Here is a 20,801-nt window from a genome sequence, read left to right as displayed (position 1 = left end):
AGAAGTGGGTTATTGGCTCTGCCTGTTCTAGCACAATCCTATCAGTCAATTCTGTTTCTGAGTTTAAGTACACAAACAGGGCTTTTAGGGGAGACATCACTTTCAACAGCAAAATAACCTAGTAATGGACACCATTCCACACATTTGTTTTCCAATTTCTCCATTGCATAAGCTTCTTCGGAGAAAGCAAATCAGGGGGTGCCTGGGTGTCTCAGTTGGGCGTCCAGCTTTGGCTCAGGTCATGATCTCATAGTTTGTGGGTTCAAGCCCCACATCAGGCTCTGTGCTGAGAGCTTGGAGCCTGGAGCCTGCTTAAGATCTTGTGTCTCCCACTCTCTGCCTATCCTGTGCTTGCGCTTTGTCTCTCTGTCTCAAAAATAAATAAACATTTAAAAAATTGAAAGAGAGAGAGAGGGAGGGAGGGAGGAAAGGAGGAAGAAAAAGCAAATCAGGGGCTCCTGACTGGCTCAGTCGGAAGAGCTTGTAAGGGCTTGGTCTCGGGGTCGTGGGTTCAAGCTCCACGTTGGGCCAAGGGCTTACTTAAAAAAAAGAAAAAGCAAATTATAACAGGTGTTTTTAGCTTAAAAAAAACTTAACAAACAGTGCAACATCTTTTAAGTTCAACAACTTTTTAAATACTTTGTCGCAATATGAATCTGCATGAAACAAAATGTTTTCTTGGTCACTTCCAATCTTATTTTAAAATATTGCAAAGATTCTACCATATTTTAAGTGTTCCTGATTTTTATCAAATAACCACACTGAAGACATTTCATAACATATTGTACATTTAAGTTTTCCACGTGGGCTAGCACCAGAACTTTATCTGGAAATATTTCCTTATTCTACCAAAGCAGCCAATCCGATGACACTACGTTTTCTGAAATTTTTCACAATACGTTCTTTTCCATAAAATAAGATAAAATGTAAGAGGCAGCTATAATGTTACAAGTGGGAATTTGAAGCCAACTTGGCTGGCTCTTCCTAATTTGGCTACCTACTAGGTAGGGGCTCAAACTCATGACCCCAAGATCAAGAGTCACATGCTCTTTTGACTGAGCCAGCCAGGTGCCCCAGGTATTATTATTTTAAACTGTTGAAAACATATCTTTTCCAGTACACAGGGCTTGCTAAAGGAACAGTACTTTGGTCTTGATGATTTATAAGGGTTTTTTTTTTTTTTTTTTTTTTTTTTTTTTTTTTTTTTTTTTTAAATAGGCTGTATGCCCAATGTGGGGCCCAATGCAGGGCTCAAAACTCCTGACCCTGAGATCAAGAGTTGGACACTTAATCAACTGAGCCACCCAGGCACCCCAATGATTTAGAATTTTTTAACCAACTTCTTGATCAGATGATAATTATTGTAACCTGATATTGTGGCCATTGAAGGCTTGTATTAGGAGTAGAAATGTCATTATGGGGGCGCCTAGATGGCTCAGTGGTTAAACATCCACTTTGGCTCAAGTCATGATCTCACGGATCAGGAGTTTGAGCTCCTCATTGGGGCTGTCAGCGCAGAGCCTGCTTTGGATCCCCTGTCTCCCTCTCTCCCTGCCCCTCCCCTGCTTACACACACACACACACACACACACACACACACTCTCTCTCTCTCTCCCTCTCTCTCTCTCTCAAAAATAAACATTTTAAAAAAGGGGGGGTTTCCTGGGTGGCTCAGCTGGTTGAGCAGCCAACTTTGGCTCAGGTCATGATCTTGTGGTTCGTGGGTTTGAGTTCCTCATCAGGCTCTGTGCTGACAGCTCAGAGCCTGGAGCCTGCTTTGGGTTCTGTGTCTCCCTCTCTCTCTGCCCCTCTCCTGCTTGTGCTATGTCTCTTTCTCAAAAAATGAATAAACATTAAAAAATTTAAAAAAAAATACAAAGCTTTGAAGCAAACCTGAGTTTGAATTCCAACTCTATACTCAAATAAATAAATAAGTAAATAAATGTCATTGTGGACATTTTCTTGTTCTGTGCTTGAAGTACTGGTATTATCTACTTAATTGCAGTGAAGATAATATTTTGCAACAATCTTGTAAAACCACACAGACGTATATTACGTTATTTGATTAAAACTTAAGTTCTTTTAACTAGGCACATGAGCACTGAACTTAGAATGTAAGCAAATGAGTTAGGGTACTTTGACTTTTTTTTTTTTTAAGTTTATTTACTTATTTGGAAAGAGAGAGAGATTGAGAGAGGAAGAGGGGCAGAGAGGGAGACAGAAAATCCCACTAATAGTGCAGAGCCCCATGTGGGACTCAGGCTCACAAACCACGAGATCATGGCTTGATCTGAAGTCAGATGCTTAACTGACTGAGGCAACCAGGCGCTCCAGGGTACTCTGATTATTTAGAAAGCCCACGTAGGCCCCATGTAGCACTGTGGGACTGGGAGTAGGCTGAGGCATACACATATCAGATGGAAAAAGGGGTGAACTTGGATGTGTGGGTGATAGGGTTAGGGGAGGGGAAGTCTCACAAAAGGAAGTGCTCAGTGCTGCTGTCTAGACAGAGTATCAAATAAGTAGTAGCTTGGGGTAAATAAAATGCCTTTTGGGGATGCCTGGTGGCTCAGTCAGCTCAGGTCATGATCTCGTGGTTCAAGAGTTTGAGCCTGGCGTTGAGCTCTGGGCTGACAGCTCAGAGCCTGGAGCCTGCTTCAGATTCTGTGTCTCTGTCTCTCTCTCTGCCCCTCCCCTGCTCATGCTCTCTCTCTCTCTCTCTCTCTCTCTCTAAAAAATAAACGTTAAGAAAATTAAATTCTTTCTAGAAAGGCTCTGAGAGCACCTCCGGACTACCAGCTCAGCACCTGCAGTTGCCTAGTTCACAGACACGAGGGTACCTTTTGAGCAGCGCTCCTATATCTGGAAGATTTCCATATTAAGGGTCCTGCCTACCCAAGGCAGGAAACAGAACTCGACTTCTCAACTGGCTTGTAGGTAGGGCACAGACCTAACTCAGGATTGCCAATGAGATGAACTCACAGGAGACTCATTCAGGAGGGAACAAAGAAAGGACACAGGTCAGTCTCTGGCTGGAGTAACAGTAGAGGCAGGCAGCTTTGAGGAACAGGGTCAGTCTCACAGGGATGAGCTGGACAGGAGCAGCAGGGACTTCCTGAGCAGCCCTGTACTGTGGCTGGCCGTGTTCCTGGCTGTGTTTCCTCCCCTCTTGCCTCTCTGGCCCTCCCAAAGATTCTATGAACTTCCTAAGAATCTTTTAATAATTTCTTTTTAACTTTTTCCCCCTTCAAATTAACTAGAGAATTCTGTTATTTGTAAACTGGCATGTTGATAAAAACTCCATTAAAATCAAAGTCACTGAACTCTAATGAGAAAACTGTACCTGTGACCTTCATTTAACAAAGGAGATATGACAAAAAAAAAAAAAAAAGTGACATGAGAGCAAGGACTCTCAGTGTGGGGAAAAAATACAGATACAAGATAAAGTTCTGTCAATTCCCTGTGGTCCTTAATTTGAATTGGAAACATCAATATAAATTTCTTGGGTATTTTATTTCTTTAAAAAATTCCTAGCTTTGTCCACCAAATGTCCCAGAAGCAATGATCAACTAAGTAGTAATAAATATCCCTGGTACCCAGGAGATTATCTTGAAATACCATTTCTCACTAAAAAAGACACAGGATGTCCTCAAGAAATGGCTGGTTGCATGTCTGGGCAGGGAATAAATGTATAAGAAGAACCTGGAACATCTTACCAGAAAGCAAATCAATGATCAAAGATGATTAGAACTGGATCAAAAGTAAGAGCCAATTAGAAGAGGCTCCCACCTGTCAAAGAGGGGCCAATTTCAGCATCACTAAGCATAAAAATGACAAGGAACCAAAACATAGCAAATATGTTTAAAAATCCAAGAATTCATAATAATACAAAAACAAGCAAACACACTCCATTTGGTTCTTTTGGAAGATGTTAGAGATTTAACTATTTTGAAACTGGTAAAAAAGGGAAAGACTCAGGCCTTTACCCTTCTTTTCCGATACAAACATTACCAGTGGTTGACGATATAGATGGGAAATTTTGCTTTATAGAGATATTTCAGCCAGTAAATAAACAAGGAATGATAAACTGAAAAGTTACTGTTCACATTTCCTGAATTTAGAACCTAAGCATGAAGCTGGAAATAGAAGAGATGGCCAGACAGTGCCTCATATTGAAGAAGACACCACCACATGTGAAGTTACCTTCCCTCCCCTCCACAAAAAATCACACTTAAAGAAAAAGAAGACAATGTTTAGCGTTGCCTGACTGGCTCATTCAATAGAGCATTCGACTCTTGACTCTTGATTTTGAGGTCGTGAGTTCAAGCCCTAAGTTGGGTGTGGAGCCTACTTAACGAAAGAAAAAAAAAAAAATCAAACCCTTATCTGATTAAGCCTCTAGCTACTACAATTCCCAGGATATACAAAGGGCAAGGGAACTCACTAACTAGACAACAGTTTGAGACGACAATCAGCAAAATCCCGGGTGTGGGAAGTCTGCAGAACAAATGATAGGATTTCTTCAGTAAACAAATTGTAAAGGGAGAAAACAACAAGTGGGAAGCACTAGATTAAGGGACCTAAAAGACACATTTAAAACAAAAGAGAGGGGTGCCTGGTGGCTTAGTAGGTTACGTGACTCTTGATTTCGGCTCAGGTCATGATCTCGAGGTTTGTGGGATTGAGCCCTGAGTTGAGCTCTATGCTGACGGTGCAGAGCCTGCTTGGGATTCTCTGTCTCCCTCTCCTTCTGCCCCCCCCCCCCCACTCCTGCACATGCGCACTCTCTCTCCCTCTCTCACTCAAAATAAATAAATAAACTTAAAAAAATAAATAAATAAAAGAGACAAGGAACAGGCCAAAGCTAAACTGAAGTGTGTAGTGCTTCAGGCCTGGATGATAAAGCCATAGAAAGAAAAATCAGAAAATAGTCACCTCAGATGTTAACATTGTGGCCGCTCCTAGTGGGGGGTTGGGGCACAGGGGTTATTTCTGGGACAGGCGCACAGAGGGCCCGGGGGCGGGCTGGTGTTGACAGGTTCCGGTTCCTCTCACGGGTGGCAATGACTAGGGTGTTGCTGTAGAATAATCCAGTAAACTGTGTACTTGTTTTATGCTGTTTAAGTGCTAACAGAAAACCAGAAACATTTACTTACATTTTCACTTATTCATTTAGGTTTTAAATATTTTAACAAACACTTTTTGTGAGGTGGAGAAATCAACAGACACTGCTCCTTGCCTTCAGGAGTTTGTGTTCTGAGAGGGCAGTGATGTAGCGCCCGGGATCTTGCACTGTAATCACAGCAGATCGGATCAGAGAGGAGCCGAGGGGAAGAAGGCAGGGCTTCAGGAGGTGGTTGGGGTGCGGTCCAGGGAGGAGATGAGAGATGATGGTGGCTTGGAAGAAGGACACAGCACTGGAAAAGAGGAATAGATAGATTTCAAATATACTTTGGAGGTGGAACTGTCCAAGACCTTGAGAACAGGGCGCAAACCCAGCTGGAGCGGACTATACCAGACGGGATTTGTTTGTTCCTTGTTGTTTGTGAGTAGGATAAGGGAAAAGAAGTCAGTGAAGTCTTTTGAACTGTTTTGACCAAGTGGATGATGAAGCCACTTGCTAAGATGGCTGGATCCATAGTAACCTAAGTGAGATGGGACTCATGGTATTCAAGCCTGGTGGAGGTGCCTGGCTCAGTCAGTAGAGCATGTGACTCCTGATCTCAGGGTCATGAGTTCAAGCCCCATGCTGGGCCTACAGCTCACCTACAAAAATAAAATAAAACCTGCTGTCCCGCTAGGAAAGAAGGGTTCCTAGAGCATCACTGCTGGTCTTATGGAGCTAAGAAATGCCTTGCACACAGAAGGCACTCAGTGCTATTCTCTGAATGCAATACACCTGAAGTGCATTTAATGTAATTCCAGATCAAGAGGAAGAAACGTGGGCCAAGACCCTTCTCTACAATCGATCACTGTGTCACGTCAACTTCCTGAGTGCTGAATGTGACAGAGGAGCAAATTAACTATACATCATTACATTAAACCCATTTGGTTTCCTTCTCATAAAATTAGGGTATATAAACTAAATACTTTTATTCCTACACTATAAATGGAGAAACACAAGAGCAGAAGCCTGAGCAGGGGATGATATACTGATAGTCTCATCAGCTTCATGGGCTGTCCTCACTCGTTTCTTGCAACTTTTTTTTCTTTTTTTTAAAGTTTATTTATTTGTTTTGAGAGGGAGAGAGTGAGCGAGCAGGGGAGGGGAGAGACAGAGAGAGGGAAAGAGAGAATCCCAAGCAGACTTCATGCTGTCTGTGCAGAGCCTGACGTGGGGCTCACTCTCATGAACCATGAGATCAAGAGTCAGATGCTTAACCAGCTGAGCCACCCAGGCGCCCCTCTTGCAACAACATTAAACAGCTCTTATGTGGATCAGCACAATCAAATGCCCTGTAACGTAAGCTCTGATTGAGGAGCATACCAATTTCTGGGAGCACTGAGGTTAATATGCCTGGAGAAAGTTCCACTGGGTGATATTTTAGCTTAATTTGGATTTCTGCAGGACAAGGGGAAAAGGTGGGGCAGGGTGAAGTAATCAGGCAGGGAGAAGGCTGAATCACCTTGGGGCTACCAAACAACTCATATTTATACCTTGCATTTTTACTTTGACAGGGAAGTGGTAGAGCAGCAGCAGCACAAAAGCAAAAGTGGGGCTAGTGCCAGCACCATAAACCCCTTTGTTCCAGAAGGTGTGGATACATTCACAGATGTATCCATCTGTATCCGTAAGTCGTTCACTCTGCTCCACCCCTTCATTCCAATCCTCCCCCACACCCCACGCCTCTTGTCAGACTTCTCCGGGCAGAAGTGAGACTAGCCTGCTGGCCTGGCACAATCTGCTTCAGCTGGGTTTGCCACCCACCCCCCTGTTCTCGCCATCTTGGACAGTGACAGAGCTCTGGGATTTTAAACTGGGGCTGGGTCTACTCAAAGTGGCCCCCCTCTCTCCCATGTTATCATCAGCTGAAGCCTGTTTTTTGGCCTGTAGTCAGGTCCATACTTGTACAAGCTCTGCATGGCTCTGGCCCCAAGGGCATTGGGCTAATTGGGGAGGTCTTTGGAGGGGGTCCCAGTGACACAGCCCTGCCTTCCCCAGCAGACAGAGTCCTGGGGTCAGGGTGAGAAAGGCTTATCCTCAGATGGCTGACAGCTTTGGAGTGGGGGTGTTTGGAGCAAGCAGGGGACGATGGAGGCTGCATGAGTCGGTCTTTGCCACAAAGAAATGACATGGGCCTCACACTGAAATTTGGGTTTGAGTCTGGGTTTACCCCTTAAGAGTGTGAGAACCTGGCTACATCCTTTAGGCTGCATGCCCATGGCTTTCTTCACTTACAATTTAGGAATAAAAGTACTTATCTCACATAATACAATTTTATGAGGATTAAACCAAATCGGTTTAATGTAAATGGGCCTGACACAGTGATCGTAGAGAATGGTCTCCGTCTGAATCTTTTCCTCTTAATCTGGAATCACAGTAAATGCCCTGCATACGTATTGCGTCCAATAGCACTAAGTGCCTTCTGTGTGCAAGGCATTTATTAGCTCTGTGGGATAAGAGATGATGCTCTAGGAACCTAGAAGACGATAGGAGACACTCCTTTTTCAGCAGAACAGCATGTTTTAGTGCCACGAGCCCTATCTCGTTGTTGTTACCTTGGATCTGGCTTACTTTCAATCACCCACACTAACTGAAGGGTATCATGTCATTGGTAATGGTAGTGCCTACAATGTACTGTCAGTGACTTTGTCCTACTGTGCAGAAAATTATTTTTGATAGCTTCTCTTTAGCTTTGGAATGCTTTCTATAGGCAACGGCAGACTTATTTTCCTTTATTAAATTGACACGAATTATTTTGCTAGTGTTCTATGCTCTGAGGACTCAAAGTTGAGTGAGACACTGGCAGAAATGCAAAAAAAAAAAAAAAAAAAAGGTGACAAATCCCATGATAAAGGTACAAGCAGACGTACTTCTGGTTTAGAGGGAAAGAAGATCTCATGGAGGAGGTAATATATCAGGATGGGCTAGGTTTGCCGCAATGTTGAATGACCGTGAACTCTCAGTGGCTTCACGTCCTGGAAGCTGACTTCTCACTCATGCTCCGTAGCCAGTGCTCATGGCATCTGCAAGAGTCTCCGCCCAGTGCAGCCCCTTAGGATCACAGGGAGATGGAGGTTTTGTCTGTACAAGTACCTCACTGGGGAAGAGAGCTTGGGAGTGCGTATTACTTCCTTAGGCCCCTACCTGGAAGTGGTGTTTATTGTTTAACATTTCCTCGTCCACAGCGAGCCATATGACCACACCTAACTTCAAAGTGGAAGGAGTGCAATCCTCGCCTGTGCCCAGAAGGCAGCACGCTAAAAGCCCTCAGTGAATAACGACAACACACTCATGACTACCGTGGGAGACTTTGTCCCAATGTGCAGAGACGAGTGTGAAGGAGAAGGGCTTGTCAGTGCACAAGGGCCTTTAGGAAAGCTGCACATGTCGGAAAGTCTGGTTTCAGGGACAGGGTCCAAACAGGAATGCTGGGAAGCAAGCTTGCAAAGGAAGACAGGTCACACTGTGAAAGCCACGCTAAGGAGGCTGGATTTGATCCAGGAGACACTGAACGTTCTACAGAAGCTGTGGCTTCGGAAGAGTAACTTGAGGGGCTCCTGGGTGGCTCAGTCAGTTAAGCGTCCAACTCTAGATTTTGGCTCAGGTCATGATCTCACGGTTCATGGGTTCAAGTGCTGCACTGGGCTCTGTGCTGGCAATGTGGAGCTTGCTTGGGACTCTCTCTCTCTCTCTCTCTCTGCCTCTCCCCAGCTCTCTCTCTCTCTTAAAATAAATAAATTAAACTTAAAAAAGGAAGAGTAACTTACAGGAGGGATCAGAGGATGGCAAACTGGAGACAGGAGATCCATTTGCTCTTATGTAAATCCAGGAAAAGGGTGATAAAGGTTTGCTTCCAAGGGGTCTTCTAAAGGGGTAGGAAAGAAAAGAGCTATACATATAAGCAACTTGAGAGAAAGACTTCACCGGATTTGGAACTAATTAGATACAAGGTATAAGAGGGTGGACAGTGAAAGATAAGTCCAAGATTTTGAGCCTAGGAGACCACTGTTACAGCTAGAGAAAGAGTGGAAGATGGTCAAGTCTGGAAAGGAAGTTTGGGGCTTGTTGTTTGCAAAGTGGGAATTTTTATTTTACTTTTGTTTCCCAGCACGTATAACAGTACTTAGCATATAATATGTGCTCGATAATATTTGTTGATTATGTAATACCAGTAGAGCACAAATGGAGAAGTTCTCAAGCAATTCTTACTGTTTAAAGTCTTTTTTTTTAAGTTTATGTATTTATTATTCCAGAGAGAGAGAGAGAGAGAGAGAGAGAGAGAGAACAAGCAGGGGAGGGGCAAAGAGAGGGGGCGGGGGAGACACAGAATCCAAAGCAGGCTCCAGGTTCTGGGCTATCAGCACAGAGGCGGATGTAGGGCTCTGAACTCACTGTGAGATCATGACCTGAGCTGAAGTCAGATGCTTAACGGACTGAGCCGCCCAGGCGCCCACTCCCCCACCCCCCGCCCAGCAATTATTAATGCAGAATTGGGACTCTTTCTGATGTCAGTAAGAGGAAGGCAGATTTACCTATTTGAAGCCATAAGATGAGATGAGTCGTCAAGAAAGTGTAGAGAAAAAAGGGGGGAGGCTGAAGAGATTACTTTGGGAACCTTGACATTTAGAGGTCAGAAAGTAGAACCAGGGAAGGTGAACATTTGAGGATGGAATCAATCAGTACTGGCTGCTGCAAACAGGTGCAGGATGCTGGGGACAGGTAAGATGGCGTTTGGTGGAGCAGCTGGAGTCTTTGGTCACCCACCCAGGGAAAGGTGGACACGAACGACAGCAAGGGCCTCCTAGCAGTGGGGGACAGGTAGCAACAAGCCACGGGGCAGGAGAGCAGTGGCTGGAGGGGAGGCTGGGTCAAGGGGCGGTTCCGGTGTTTGTCTGGTTTGGAAGGGTTATAATTGAGACCTGGTCATTTAGCAAGGTGGAGAGGGATTGAAGACGCAAGAGGGAGGGAAAGAAACCATGGGTGGCATCCAGGAGGCGGATGAAAGGGTTATCCCCCAGCGCAAAGGGCCACCTCTAGGAGAGGGAGAGAGCGGGGTGAACTCATTTTTGTTGCTGTTAGGTACTCACCGAGGGCCCAGTAAGCGCGGGGCACAGTTAATGCTCATGGCCACCACCGCGCAGGTCTCCGGGTCTTACTTGTCCCTCACCTCCCCGCCCGTGGCCTTGTGTTTCCCTTCGCCCCGAGGGGAGGAGGCAGGCCCCGAGGGGAGGAGGCGGAGCGGGGCTCCGCGCGGGGCGGGAACCGACGAGGGGGCGGCGGGGCCTGGGAAAGGTGCGCCGGCGAGGCGGACGGACGGCGGGGCGGGCCCCGGGGAGGCCACACCCTGAAACTACCTGCCTGGGACAGGAAGAGTGAGGGCGAGAGCGACCGCCGGCGGCCAGCACGCGGGGTTGCTACCGGAACTCGGCACGCCCCGCGCCCCCCGTGTCCCCCGCGCTCCTAGCGCCCCGGTGCGCCCCTGTGCGCCCCGCGCCCTTCGCGCCCCTAGCGCCCCGACGGCGATGGGAGCCAGCCGCCCGCGGGGACCACGCCTCTGAGACCCGCGACCGACCGCTGGTACCATGAAGAGCAATCGGGCACGCAAGGGCGGAGGGGGTTCCAAGGACCTCGGCGCAGGACTCAAGTACAGCTCGCGGCCTCAGGTTGGCGAGGGGCGCGGCGGGCTTTGCGGGCATCGTCGGGGCCCGGGAAGCCACCGGTGTGGCCGGGAGCGGGGCGACGGGAGCGGGCGCCGAGGGCCCGGGCGCTTTGTCTTGGCAAAGGGAACCGCTCCATTGCCCATTTGTGGCCCGGGCGCTGGCCGGCCCGACAGGTGGAATTTCCTGTTTGGCGGGTGCCTGGCGGACCTTTGGTACCAGCCCTGCCGCGCGCCAGCCCAGGTGGAGGCGGCCCAGGTGGAGGCGGCAACCCTCGGGTCCTTGGAGACTCCGAGTCTCTCCTCCAGCCTTCCTGCCCACTCAGTCCTTTCCCTGACCCGAGAAAAGGGCTCCATCTCGGTCCCTCCATTAACTCCGCACTCTTAGTGCACATCTGGAAAGGACCAGGGGCGGAGGCCCGGAGTGTGGTGATTTGGGCTGAGCAAGGATGGTTTCCAGGGGGCCTTGGGGTCATAGCCATCCTTGGTCGCTGCGGGAGTTCGTTGTTTTCCTTCCTGGTCAGAGGGCATTTTGCGACCTTTGCAGAGGGCTACTGGGAGACCAGAGCTCTGAGTGCCATAGAGCCTGGTGCTAAGGACCCCAGGGTTGGACTTGTCTGGCCTTCTCTAAGAGGGTATGAAGCCCTTTGGGAAGGTGATTTTGTGAGAAGGGATGTAAGAACATGTGTCTTGAGCCTTTTGGAAGATGCCCAAGCAGGAAGCTCTTGTTTGGCAGACAAAATCACCGGGGACCTTAAACCTTGATGTAAGAGTTGGGGATGGGTTGGTGCTTTATTGATGGACACACCTAGTGGCAGTGCCCAGGCAGGACTAGCAACCATACCTCTGCCTCTGTCCAGCTGGGACCCTGGGTTTCCCTGAAATGCCAGAGAAGCCCAGGTCATGGCTGGCGCTGGGTGGGTGCTGGGGGTGGGGGCGTATTGTGAGGGAGCTTTCTCCCTCATGCAGGTGAGGGGTGGCTCTGCATGGCCCGCACTCTTTCTACTCTCCTGGTCCTGTAACATCTGCTGCCTCAGGTTGCGCCATTGCTTCACATAGGCCAGATTTTGTAGCTCTCTGAAATCAGTTCCTTTTCTCCAAGCAGCATCTTGACTTAAGACCAGATTCTGGGGCTGCTGTGGCTAGCTGGACCACAGATAGCAGCTGGGCTTGGACACTCTTGTTTTCTCCATTTTTCACTTCCTATGTGGAAGGAAACATGGATAGGGCAGCCAGCCTGGAGGCCTGGGCCTGTGTTCCTGCGGAGGCTCCCTGCTCGAGGCAGGTTCCCCAGATGTATGCCTTCTGTTTTCCTTTCTGTAACTGCCATGTTTACGAATCCTTGATAATTACGAATTGTTGATAATTGCCCATTGGGGCTCTAGACTCCTGCCTCCTCAGCAGAGGGCCTGCTGTTTGGTATTTGTTATTTCAGGGCAGGCTTGTTTCCCCCCCCCCCCCCCCACCCCTCAACTTCCCTTTGTGGGATTCTGCAGTCTTCCTCTGTGCTGCCTCTCTGCCCACACCCCCTCCCCTACCGGGGGCTGGGCCTGGGCTCATCCCCACACTCCTGTCAGCTGGCTTTCTCTTGTCCCATGCAAGCCCTTGCTCATTTTCTCATCTTCTGTGAAGCTCACGCATTCTCTATTCCATTGGGTTCTTCCTTCCACCTCTGATTCTGTGACTTTTCTTCATGCGGGTCACCCTTTCTGTCTTTTCTCCCGCTGAGCTCCATTGAACCACCTCTGTACCTAGTCCCGGGCTGGGCACTAGGAGGGATGGAAGGTTCTCAAAGACCAAATAAGATATGATTGTTTCCTTAAGGAAATTACAGTCTTGAAAGCCATGCTAAGAGAGTTGTGCAAAAGTTAGATGTGGTGCAGTGTGCCCTGAAGAAAGTAGCTTGCTGTGCCCAAAGCTCATTTCTGTTTCTCCAGGAAGTCATTGAATATTCCTTCCCATTCCATGCCTTAGCAGAAAGCTCACTCTCTGGATCACCCTGCAGTGTTTGCAGTCAGGGTCTGCAGACTCTGCCTTGACCTGTTCCCTGACCAGGAGGTGCAGCTTCTGCCCCAGGATTTGCCTGGCTGGGTCATGCTGAGCCCCACCTGGGGACTATTGTTTCCGAGTTCCATGTTCTGGCATTCCCATTCCTGCACGGATGGAGAAGGGTTGGTCTTAAAATTCTTGTATGTGACTGCATCCTTCCCAAGGCTGATGACTCTGGCCCCTGCTTACCCAACCCTGTTCCCAGTAAGTAGGAAGTGGCCACCTCAGTGTTCCCTACTGTCTCCGGGGCCCTGATGTGCACATGGTGTTTGGGGATCGTGTGAGCCCTCCCTCCATGAGAGCAGGTTTACAGATGCCAATTATTATGGCCACCAGTGAGAACTGGGAAGCCCGCCTCACTGAGTTTCTGGGCCCTTGTTGTGAGTGTCTGGGCCCTATTTGATGGAGCTATAAAAGTACTTTGAGCTCCATTGGTTCCTTCTCAAGTCAAGATTGCCCTGGGTAGGAGTCAATATCCCCCAGGCATATGGAGACCAGGACTGGGAAATCAGGTGTGGGGGCTATTCAGAGTCATCTCTGGTAACTGGTCAAACATTCACTCATCTATGTAACAAATATTTATTACATACCTACCTACTGAGCATGTGCCAGGTACTGGACAATGACATTTGAGAAAGATCCTAGTCCTATAGCCCCTGCCTTCAAGGAATACCCAGTATAGTGTGGAATATGGGGGGGGGGGGGGGTTAACTTCTGTGTGTATGATAAGTACTGGATTCCAGAGAAACCCAGGGTGGGCACCTAGGAAACAGCTAATCCAGGCTTGAAGGGTCAGGGTAGGGGAATTGGGACCTGAGGCCATCTGTGAGTTCCAGAGTGTCCACCACGGAGCTAAGACCTGGTGCCTCCGCTTTTCTGGTGGGTGATCTCAGATGTTACCTAATCTGAGCCTCAGTTTCTGTGGCTATAAAATGGGGATGACATATGTGTTACAGGTTTGTTGCAAGAATTTACAGGGATACTTTACATGAAAGCCCTTTGTAAGTTGCAGCCTGGTGTATAGATCACACAGTTTTGATTTCTTTCTTTTTTTAATTTAGTATTTTATTTTATTTTATTTTTTAAATTTACATCCAAGTTAGCACATAGTGCAACAATGATTTCAGGAGTAGATTCCTTAATACCCCTTACCCATTTAGCCCATCCCCCCTCCCACAACCCCTCCAGTAACCCTCTGTTTGTTCTCCATATTTAAGAGTCTCTTCTGTTTTGTCCCCCTCCCTGTTTTTATATTATTTTTGCTTCCCTTCCCTTGTGTTCATCTGTTCTGTGTCTTAAAGTGCTCATATGAGTGAAGTCATATGATATTTGTCTTTCTCTGACTAATTTCACTTAGCATAATACCCTCCAGTTCCATCCAAGTAGTTGCAAATGGCAATATTTCATTCTTTTTGATTGCCGAGTAATACTCCATTGTGTGTGTGTGTGTGTGTATACATTATATATATATATATATATATATATATATATATATATATATATACCAAATCTTCTTTATCCATTCATCCATCGATGGACATTTGGGCTCTTTCCATACTTGGGCTATTGTTGATAGTGCTGGTATAAACATGGGGGTGCATGTGTCCCTTCGAAACAGCACACCTGTGTCCCTTGGATAAATGCCTAGTAGTGCAATTGCTGGGTTGTAGGGTAGTTCTATTTTTAGTTTTTTGAGGAACCTCCATACTGTTTTCCAGAGTGGCTGCACCAGCTTGCATTCCCACCAACAATGCAAAAGAGATCTCTTTTTCCGCATCCTTGCCAACATCTATTGTTGCCTGAGTTGTTAATGTTAGCCATTCTGACAGGTGTGAGGTGGTATCTCATTGTGGTTTTCATTTGTATTTCCCTGATGATGAGTGATGTGGAGCATTTTCTCATGTGTTGGTTGGCCATCTGGATGTCTTCTTTGGAGAAGTGTCTATTCATGTCTTTTGCCCATTTCTTCACTGGATTATTTGTTTTTTGGGTGTTGAGTTTGATAAGTTCTTTGTAGATTTTGGATACTAACCCTTTATTTGATATGTGTTTGCAAATATCTTCTCCCTGGATTTCTGAGTTGGAAACAGCCTGGAGACAACAAGAAGGTGATGTAGTGGGGCGCCTGGGTGGCGCAGTCGGTTAAGCGTCCGACTTCAGCCAGGTCACGATCTCGCGGTCCGTGAGTTCGAGCCCCGCGTCAGGCTCTGGGCTGATGGCTCGGAGCCTGGAGCCTGTTTCCGATTCTGTGTCTCCCTCTCTCTCTGCCCCTCCCCCGTTCATGCTCTGTCTCTCTCTGTCCCAAAAATAAATAAATAAAAAAAAAAAAAAAAAAAAAAAAAAAAAAAAAAACGTTGAAAAAAAGAAGGTGATGTAGTATTGGTAGGAGGAGTGTGCAGAGGCTGAGAACTAAGGTTGTCAGCAGGGCACTGGCCTCCCAGAAGTGCTGGCCTGTCCCGCTGAACACAGGGAATCTCTTTGGGAGGAGCTGGGAAATGAGACCACCCTTTATGCAGCTTCTATGAGAAAGATCCTTTTACGGAAAAGAAATGTGTGCCTACGACCTATGACTGACTCCTCATCCCTGTCTTCCTCCCTCCCATACAGAACGAAACTTTAAAAAACTTACTTCTTCTAGGTTCTCTTGAGCAGGTACTGGGGCTGTCTGGGATGCCCATATGCCATGACAGTGTGTGCAGCAGGTGAGGGCACAGCAGGGGAGGTGGGCAGTTCTTTAGGTGGGGACTCACCTCCCAGGCAGCCTGCCTATCCCAGGGTGCTTCCCGGCACCTCAGTCCTGGGAAGACCTGGACCTTCATGGCCTCACTTAGGGGATGGGAAAACTGAGGCAGAGAAGACAATCCTAGCTCGGTAGCTGCCTGTGTCTGAAGCCTAAGTTGTGTAAACCTGTGAGGACCCTCCGCGGGTGGATCTGCCCAGAGCCGGCTTGTTGGTGGTGACGATGCCATGTCAACACAGCCTCCCTGACCTGGGCCTGTCACGCTGCACCCTGGGGGGTGTGGCTGCCTGCCCTGTGGCTGGTGGCCGGTGGCCACTGTGATGCTGGAGTTCCCCTGGTGTCACTTCCTTCTTGGGCTTCTGGTTCTGACCAGATGGTTGGCTCATGTCTCTCCTAAGAGAGAAAGTCTGTTCTTAGAAGAAGACAGTGTGACAGAGCCACTGGGCCCAGGGCCCAAAGATGTTGCTTCTGACATTGTGCATATGCTACTGGAGTGTTGAGATCATTGCTAGCATTTGTTGATCATATACCGTGTATTATACCTCTCAGTGTTATTATTACCCTTTTATAGGTGAGGAAAATGAAGCACAGAGAGGCTAAGCAACTTGCCTTAGGTCACAGAGTGAAACAGTAGTGGGACTGGAATTTGAAGCCAGGTAGTCTGGCTCTGCTCTATTCTGCTTGGGCCTCCAGAGTGTAGGACGGCTGTCAGTCCAGTGTGCTTAGGGTGGGATGGATTACTAAGGGTGAGAAGGAGTTTGGTTTGGATAAGAAACTGGGTTTTGCTTCTTAGGATGTTTCTGAGGTGCTGGGGACTTACCAAAATTATAACGGCTGATTAGTAGACAGGAATGGGAACTTCTGGGCTTCTCCAAGAACTCTCACTCTGGCTGGCAGTGGTGAGAAGGTACTTGGGGTTTGTTCAGAAACATATTTGGGGTTTGTTCAGAGTTCATGGATAGTAATTGCCTCTTTTTCTTTGTAAGAAGTTTTCTAGACACAGGTGTCTACTAAAATTGCTGTCTTGGAATCTCATATTTTCTGAGTTTGCTTATTCTGTCCAGGCTTGGCAACAAAATCTTTAGAATTCTTGTGATAGGTGGCAAACTGGTCAAAATCTTGAATCCCTGGTGTCTCTGAGATAGTGAGGATCGTGAAAAGGTAAAGAATATGATCACGACTGTTTCTACCCTCACTAAATATGTGTATTTCAATTCAGTATCTTTCTCTATCCACACAGCAACTCTGTGAATAAAACCGCCCAGTTTAAAGCTGAGAATACTGAGGCTCAAAAGGTATGCATAATGACCCAAAGGCAATTAGAGATAGAACAAGGGTTCAAACCTAGATCTATGTGACTTCAAAGCCTACATCTTAACTGCCAAGCCATTATACAGTTGTATTACAAAGATGATGGTCATTGATGCATATCCCCAGCAAAGTACTGGAACACGTCATTAACCAGAGTGGTGAGCACCAGGCGCCGACACAGATCCACGGAAACCTCTCACACCAAACTTGTCTGGTTTCCCCTTTTGATGAGGTTACTCATCTGGTAGACCAGGAGACTGGCTGGAGATGTGATTTCAACAAGGCTTTGAACAAAATGTAGCTTTATTTATTATACACATGATTAAAAATCATAAAGGCAATTTTAAAATAAAAAAAGGAAAGATTCACCTACCTAAGCCCACAAATAGGGTTGTTTACATTCTTCACGCTTCTTTCCACGCCTTACCTTATGCGTATGTTTTATCTAGTTCCTTGTGCACACACAGTTTGTGTCCTGGGGAATTGCTGTATCAGCCTTTTATCTGCTTGGCGTGGTGGAGGCCTGGGGGCTGGTGAGCAGTGGGGTCCCAGTAGGTTGGTTGACTGTGCCTAAGAGGGTCCATGCATGGATCCATGTCACTGTGCAGGGGCCTGGGGTCTCTTCCTAACTCCCTCCTCGGTTCTGTGCCATTTCTTGTTTACTAACAACTCTGTTGAGGTCTTGGAGCATTTGCTTATCAGTTTTGTAAATGACACTCTTCTGGGAGGGGAAGGCCGATACCTCGAATGACTTAATTCTGAGTCAGAAGGAGCTGGACAGCCAACGTGATGGGGTGGCAGGAACAGAATTATGTTGATTTGTGTTAGGAGTTAAGTGCTGTGCTTAGTGACCACCCTAACAGTGGAAACAAAAACCACCTCCCTCCCGCAGTTGAGACGTGAGGAGAGTGAGAAGGAAGAAGCAGGGCACCAAAATAAATCCAATATTTTGAGTCAGTGGCAAGCTCAGTAAAACCCAGGCATGTTCTGTGGTTCCCTAAAATGTACAGTAAATTCCTCCTTCATATTTTTGTTTGGTGATACCTTTTAAAATTATTATTTAAAAAGCTAATATATACATATTTCAAGGATTAAAAAATGAGGGAAAGTACCCTAGAGAGGCATTTTAATAATTTGGTATTGCCTATGCATCTTTCTAAAAAAAAAAAAAGTTGCTTTTTTTCTAAATACAAAAGTTGCTTTTTTTTTCTAAGTTGCTTTTCTAAATACAAGGAAGGTTTTTTTTTGTTTTTTTTTTTGTTTTTTTTAAATCAAGCAATAGCAAAATATGCAAAGTAGAAAGTGAAATTCCTCTGAAATTCTTTCCTCTGGGTTTTATAACCCCTCTGAATAGTTTGGCTTATATTCTCTTACAGTCTTTAATGCATAGACTAATATTTATGTGGATGTTAATATATGTGACATGTATTTTCCCCAGAATAGAATCATAACGTAATTCCAATTCTGTAGCTAAAGCCATGGTTGTAATCAGTTAATGCATCAAAATTTATTAACCCATGCTGGGATTGTGGAACAAGACAGCCCCATTTCTCCATCCTTAAGGAGCAGTTGGTTGACCTTGAGACAAGGCTGGGACCGGGGGTGCACAGGGTGCTGGCGAACCCTTGGGACTGAGTTTAGTCACCTGACTAAAACCCACGGGGAGAACCCCTCCTTGGGAATCTCTCAGGGAGACACCTGAGTTGAGTTTAGAGGGATGGAAAGTACATATGAACTTTTTGACTTTTTTTTTTCATTTAACATTGCATATTAGAGTTTTTTCATGATACTTCCTACTCTTTGAAAACCCGTTTTTGATTGCTGCATAAGCTTTCATCAAGTGGATGTATCATCATGTGTTTATTATTATTTGTATGTGCAAATTGAATGCATTAATGGAAATAGAGCTGTCAGGATAAGGTATGTCATTGATGAATAGCCCCTGTGGAGACCACACTGGTCTGCATTTGGAGTATGCTGTTGAATTCTGGGCACCGTGTCTTAATGGGGATATTGCTGTGAGGTTGAATGAGATAGCCAGAGGTTTATAAAACACATCGTTTGAATAATTGAGTGGGGGGCGCCTGGGTGGTGCAGTCAGTTAAGCGTCCGACTTCAGCCAGGTCACAATCTTGCTGTCCGTCCGTGAGTTCGAGCCCCGCGTCGGGCTCTGGGCTGATGGCTCGGAGCCTGGAGCCTGTTTCCGATTCTGTGTCTCCCTCTCTCTCTGCCCCTCCCCCGTTCATGCTCTGTCTCTCTCTGTCCCAAAAATAAAAATAAAAAACGTTGAATAATTGAGTGGAACACGTTTCCCCAGATTAGGAGCAGACTCCAAGAGCACCATTGCTGATTGCCGATTTGGATTATTTCTAGTATTTTCGAGTATTTGGGGAGCTGCCCCCAGCTGGAGAAATTAGGCCGGCTCTATTGCAATGCTAACGTGTAGGGGTTATTGTGATGCTGAGGTTGGCACTAAAGGAAAGTGCTATTCTGCCCCGGAAAGGATGGCCCTGCGAAGATGGGAGGCAGGATGACATCTACAATTTGGCCCAACTCTAGGAATGCGATTCCAAGGACACCGTCTCCCAAGTTTTCACCTCTTTCCTGTTCTGCTTATGCCACTGGGATTCTGGTTCCTGAATGTAGACTTGGGCCTCCAGGTGACTTACCGTCAGGCTGTGCTTTCCCATTTGCTTATCCAGGCCTTTCATCCACACTGACCCTTAGGTTTATGGCTCTGTTACCATGCCTGAGCAGAGGCTTTGGGATCTAGTCAGCTCCAGGAAGCAGGTGGACTTGGGCTTTTCCACTCACTCCTGCGGGTCCTCGCAAGGTGAATGGAGAAGCAGTCAAACAGACTGTTGTGCCTGCGTGGCGTGGAATACTACTCAGCAGTAATAAGCACACGCTCTCGGTGCATGCAGTGACTCAAATGATTCTCCAGGGAATCTTAATGAGTGAAAGAAGCCAGCAGTCTTAAAAGATTATGTCCTGGATGATTCATTTATATAACATTTTTGAAAGGACAATTTTAGAATGGGGATAGATCATTTGGGGAGGGGGCAGGGAGGAGGTGGCCACGGTTACAAAAGAGCAGAGGGAGGGATCTTTGTGTGGGAAACAGAACCGGCCATTATGTTGACTGTGCAGGTGGATATAGGTCCCTACGCTGGTGATCAGTTATGTGGAACGTAATACGCACATGAATGAGTACAAGTGAAATGAGAAACCTAGGTCAGTTGTGGTATCATACCGGAGTTTCACAAGATGTTACCGTTGGGGGACACCGAGCAAAGCGTACGTACAAGGGATCTCTCCACGTTACTTCTTACAACTGCACGTGAACATAGTTATCTCCATAAAAAAATGTGGTCAATGAAAAAGCACCAGCCTGTGAAATCAGCCTGTGAAATCGGCTTGTTCCTCTTGTTTAGTTTTGGGTGTAATCTCTGGTTGTGCTGCTGCTGGCAGATGTGTCTGCTCCCTGAATCCCGTGACAGTGGTGGGGGCCAGAAAAGGATCTCAGGAGAATAAGGATGGGACCCAGGCAGATTCGGGAGGATCAAAGAACCAGGGGAGGGGTGGGGGCTGCTGTTGGTGTTCTCTCCCACGGTGTGATCTGGAAACAGAGATGGAATTCTCAGGTTGGAATCACAAAGGTGTTGAGTCCTGGGGGGGGGAACATGTACTTGAAAACTAGGAGAGGAAGAGCCTGGGAGAGTCCAAACTTAGGTGGGGCTGCCTGTAGCGGGTGGCCAGGCCAGGGCTGACACCAGAGTGCTTGGTGAGGGAGGGGTGAGGAGGTGCGGGGGTGCTGTCAGCAAAATCCTGGGATGTGGACTGAGAGCATTCTCTCCCCTTCCAGGGGTGGATGGAGGTAC

General features: G+C 46.9%; 1 protein-coding gene across 1 annotated transcript in view; it reads left to right on the top strand.

Annotated features, from left to right (window-relative positions):
- The first annotated feature begins 10,545 nt into the window (after positions 1-10,545).
- The window catches only part of ST14 (ST14 transmembrane serine protease matriptase), a 42,524-nt gene continuing 32,268 nt past the window's right edge, over positions 10,546-20,801 (top strand). Inside the window, exon 1 of the mRNA XM_078432956.2 lies at positions 10,546-10,827. Coding sequence (XP_078289082.1) covers positions 10,747-10,827 — 81 coding nt within the window. The 5' untranslated portion in view covers positions 10,546-10,746. The remainder of the gene's footprint in view (positions 10,828-20,801) is intronic.

The sequence above is a fragment of the Panthera onca genome, chromosome D1 (genome assembly GCF_046562875.1).
Source record: "Panthera onca isolate mPanOnc1 chromosome D1, mPanOnc1 haplotype 2, whole genome shotgun sequence".
Lineage (NCBI taxonomy): Eukaryota > Metazoa > Chordata > Mammalia > Carnivora > Felidae > Panthera > Panthera onca.
This window is presented reverse-complemented; position numbering and strand designations above follow the sequence as displayed.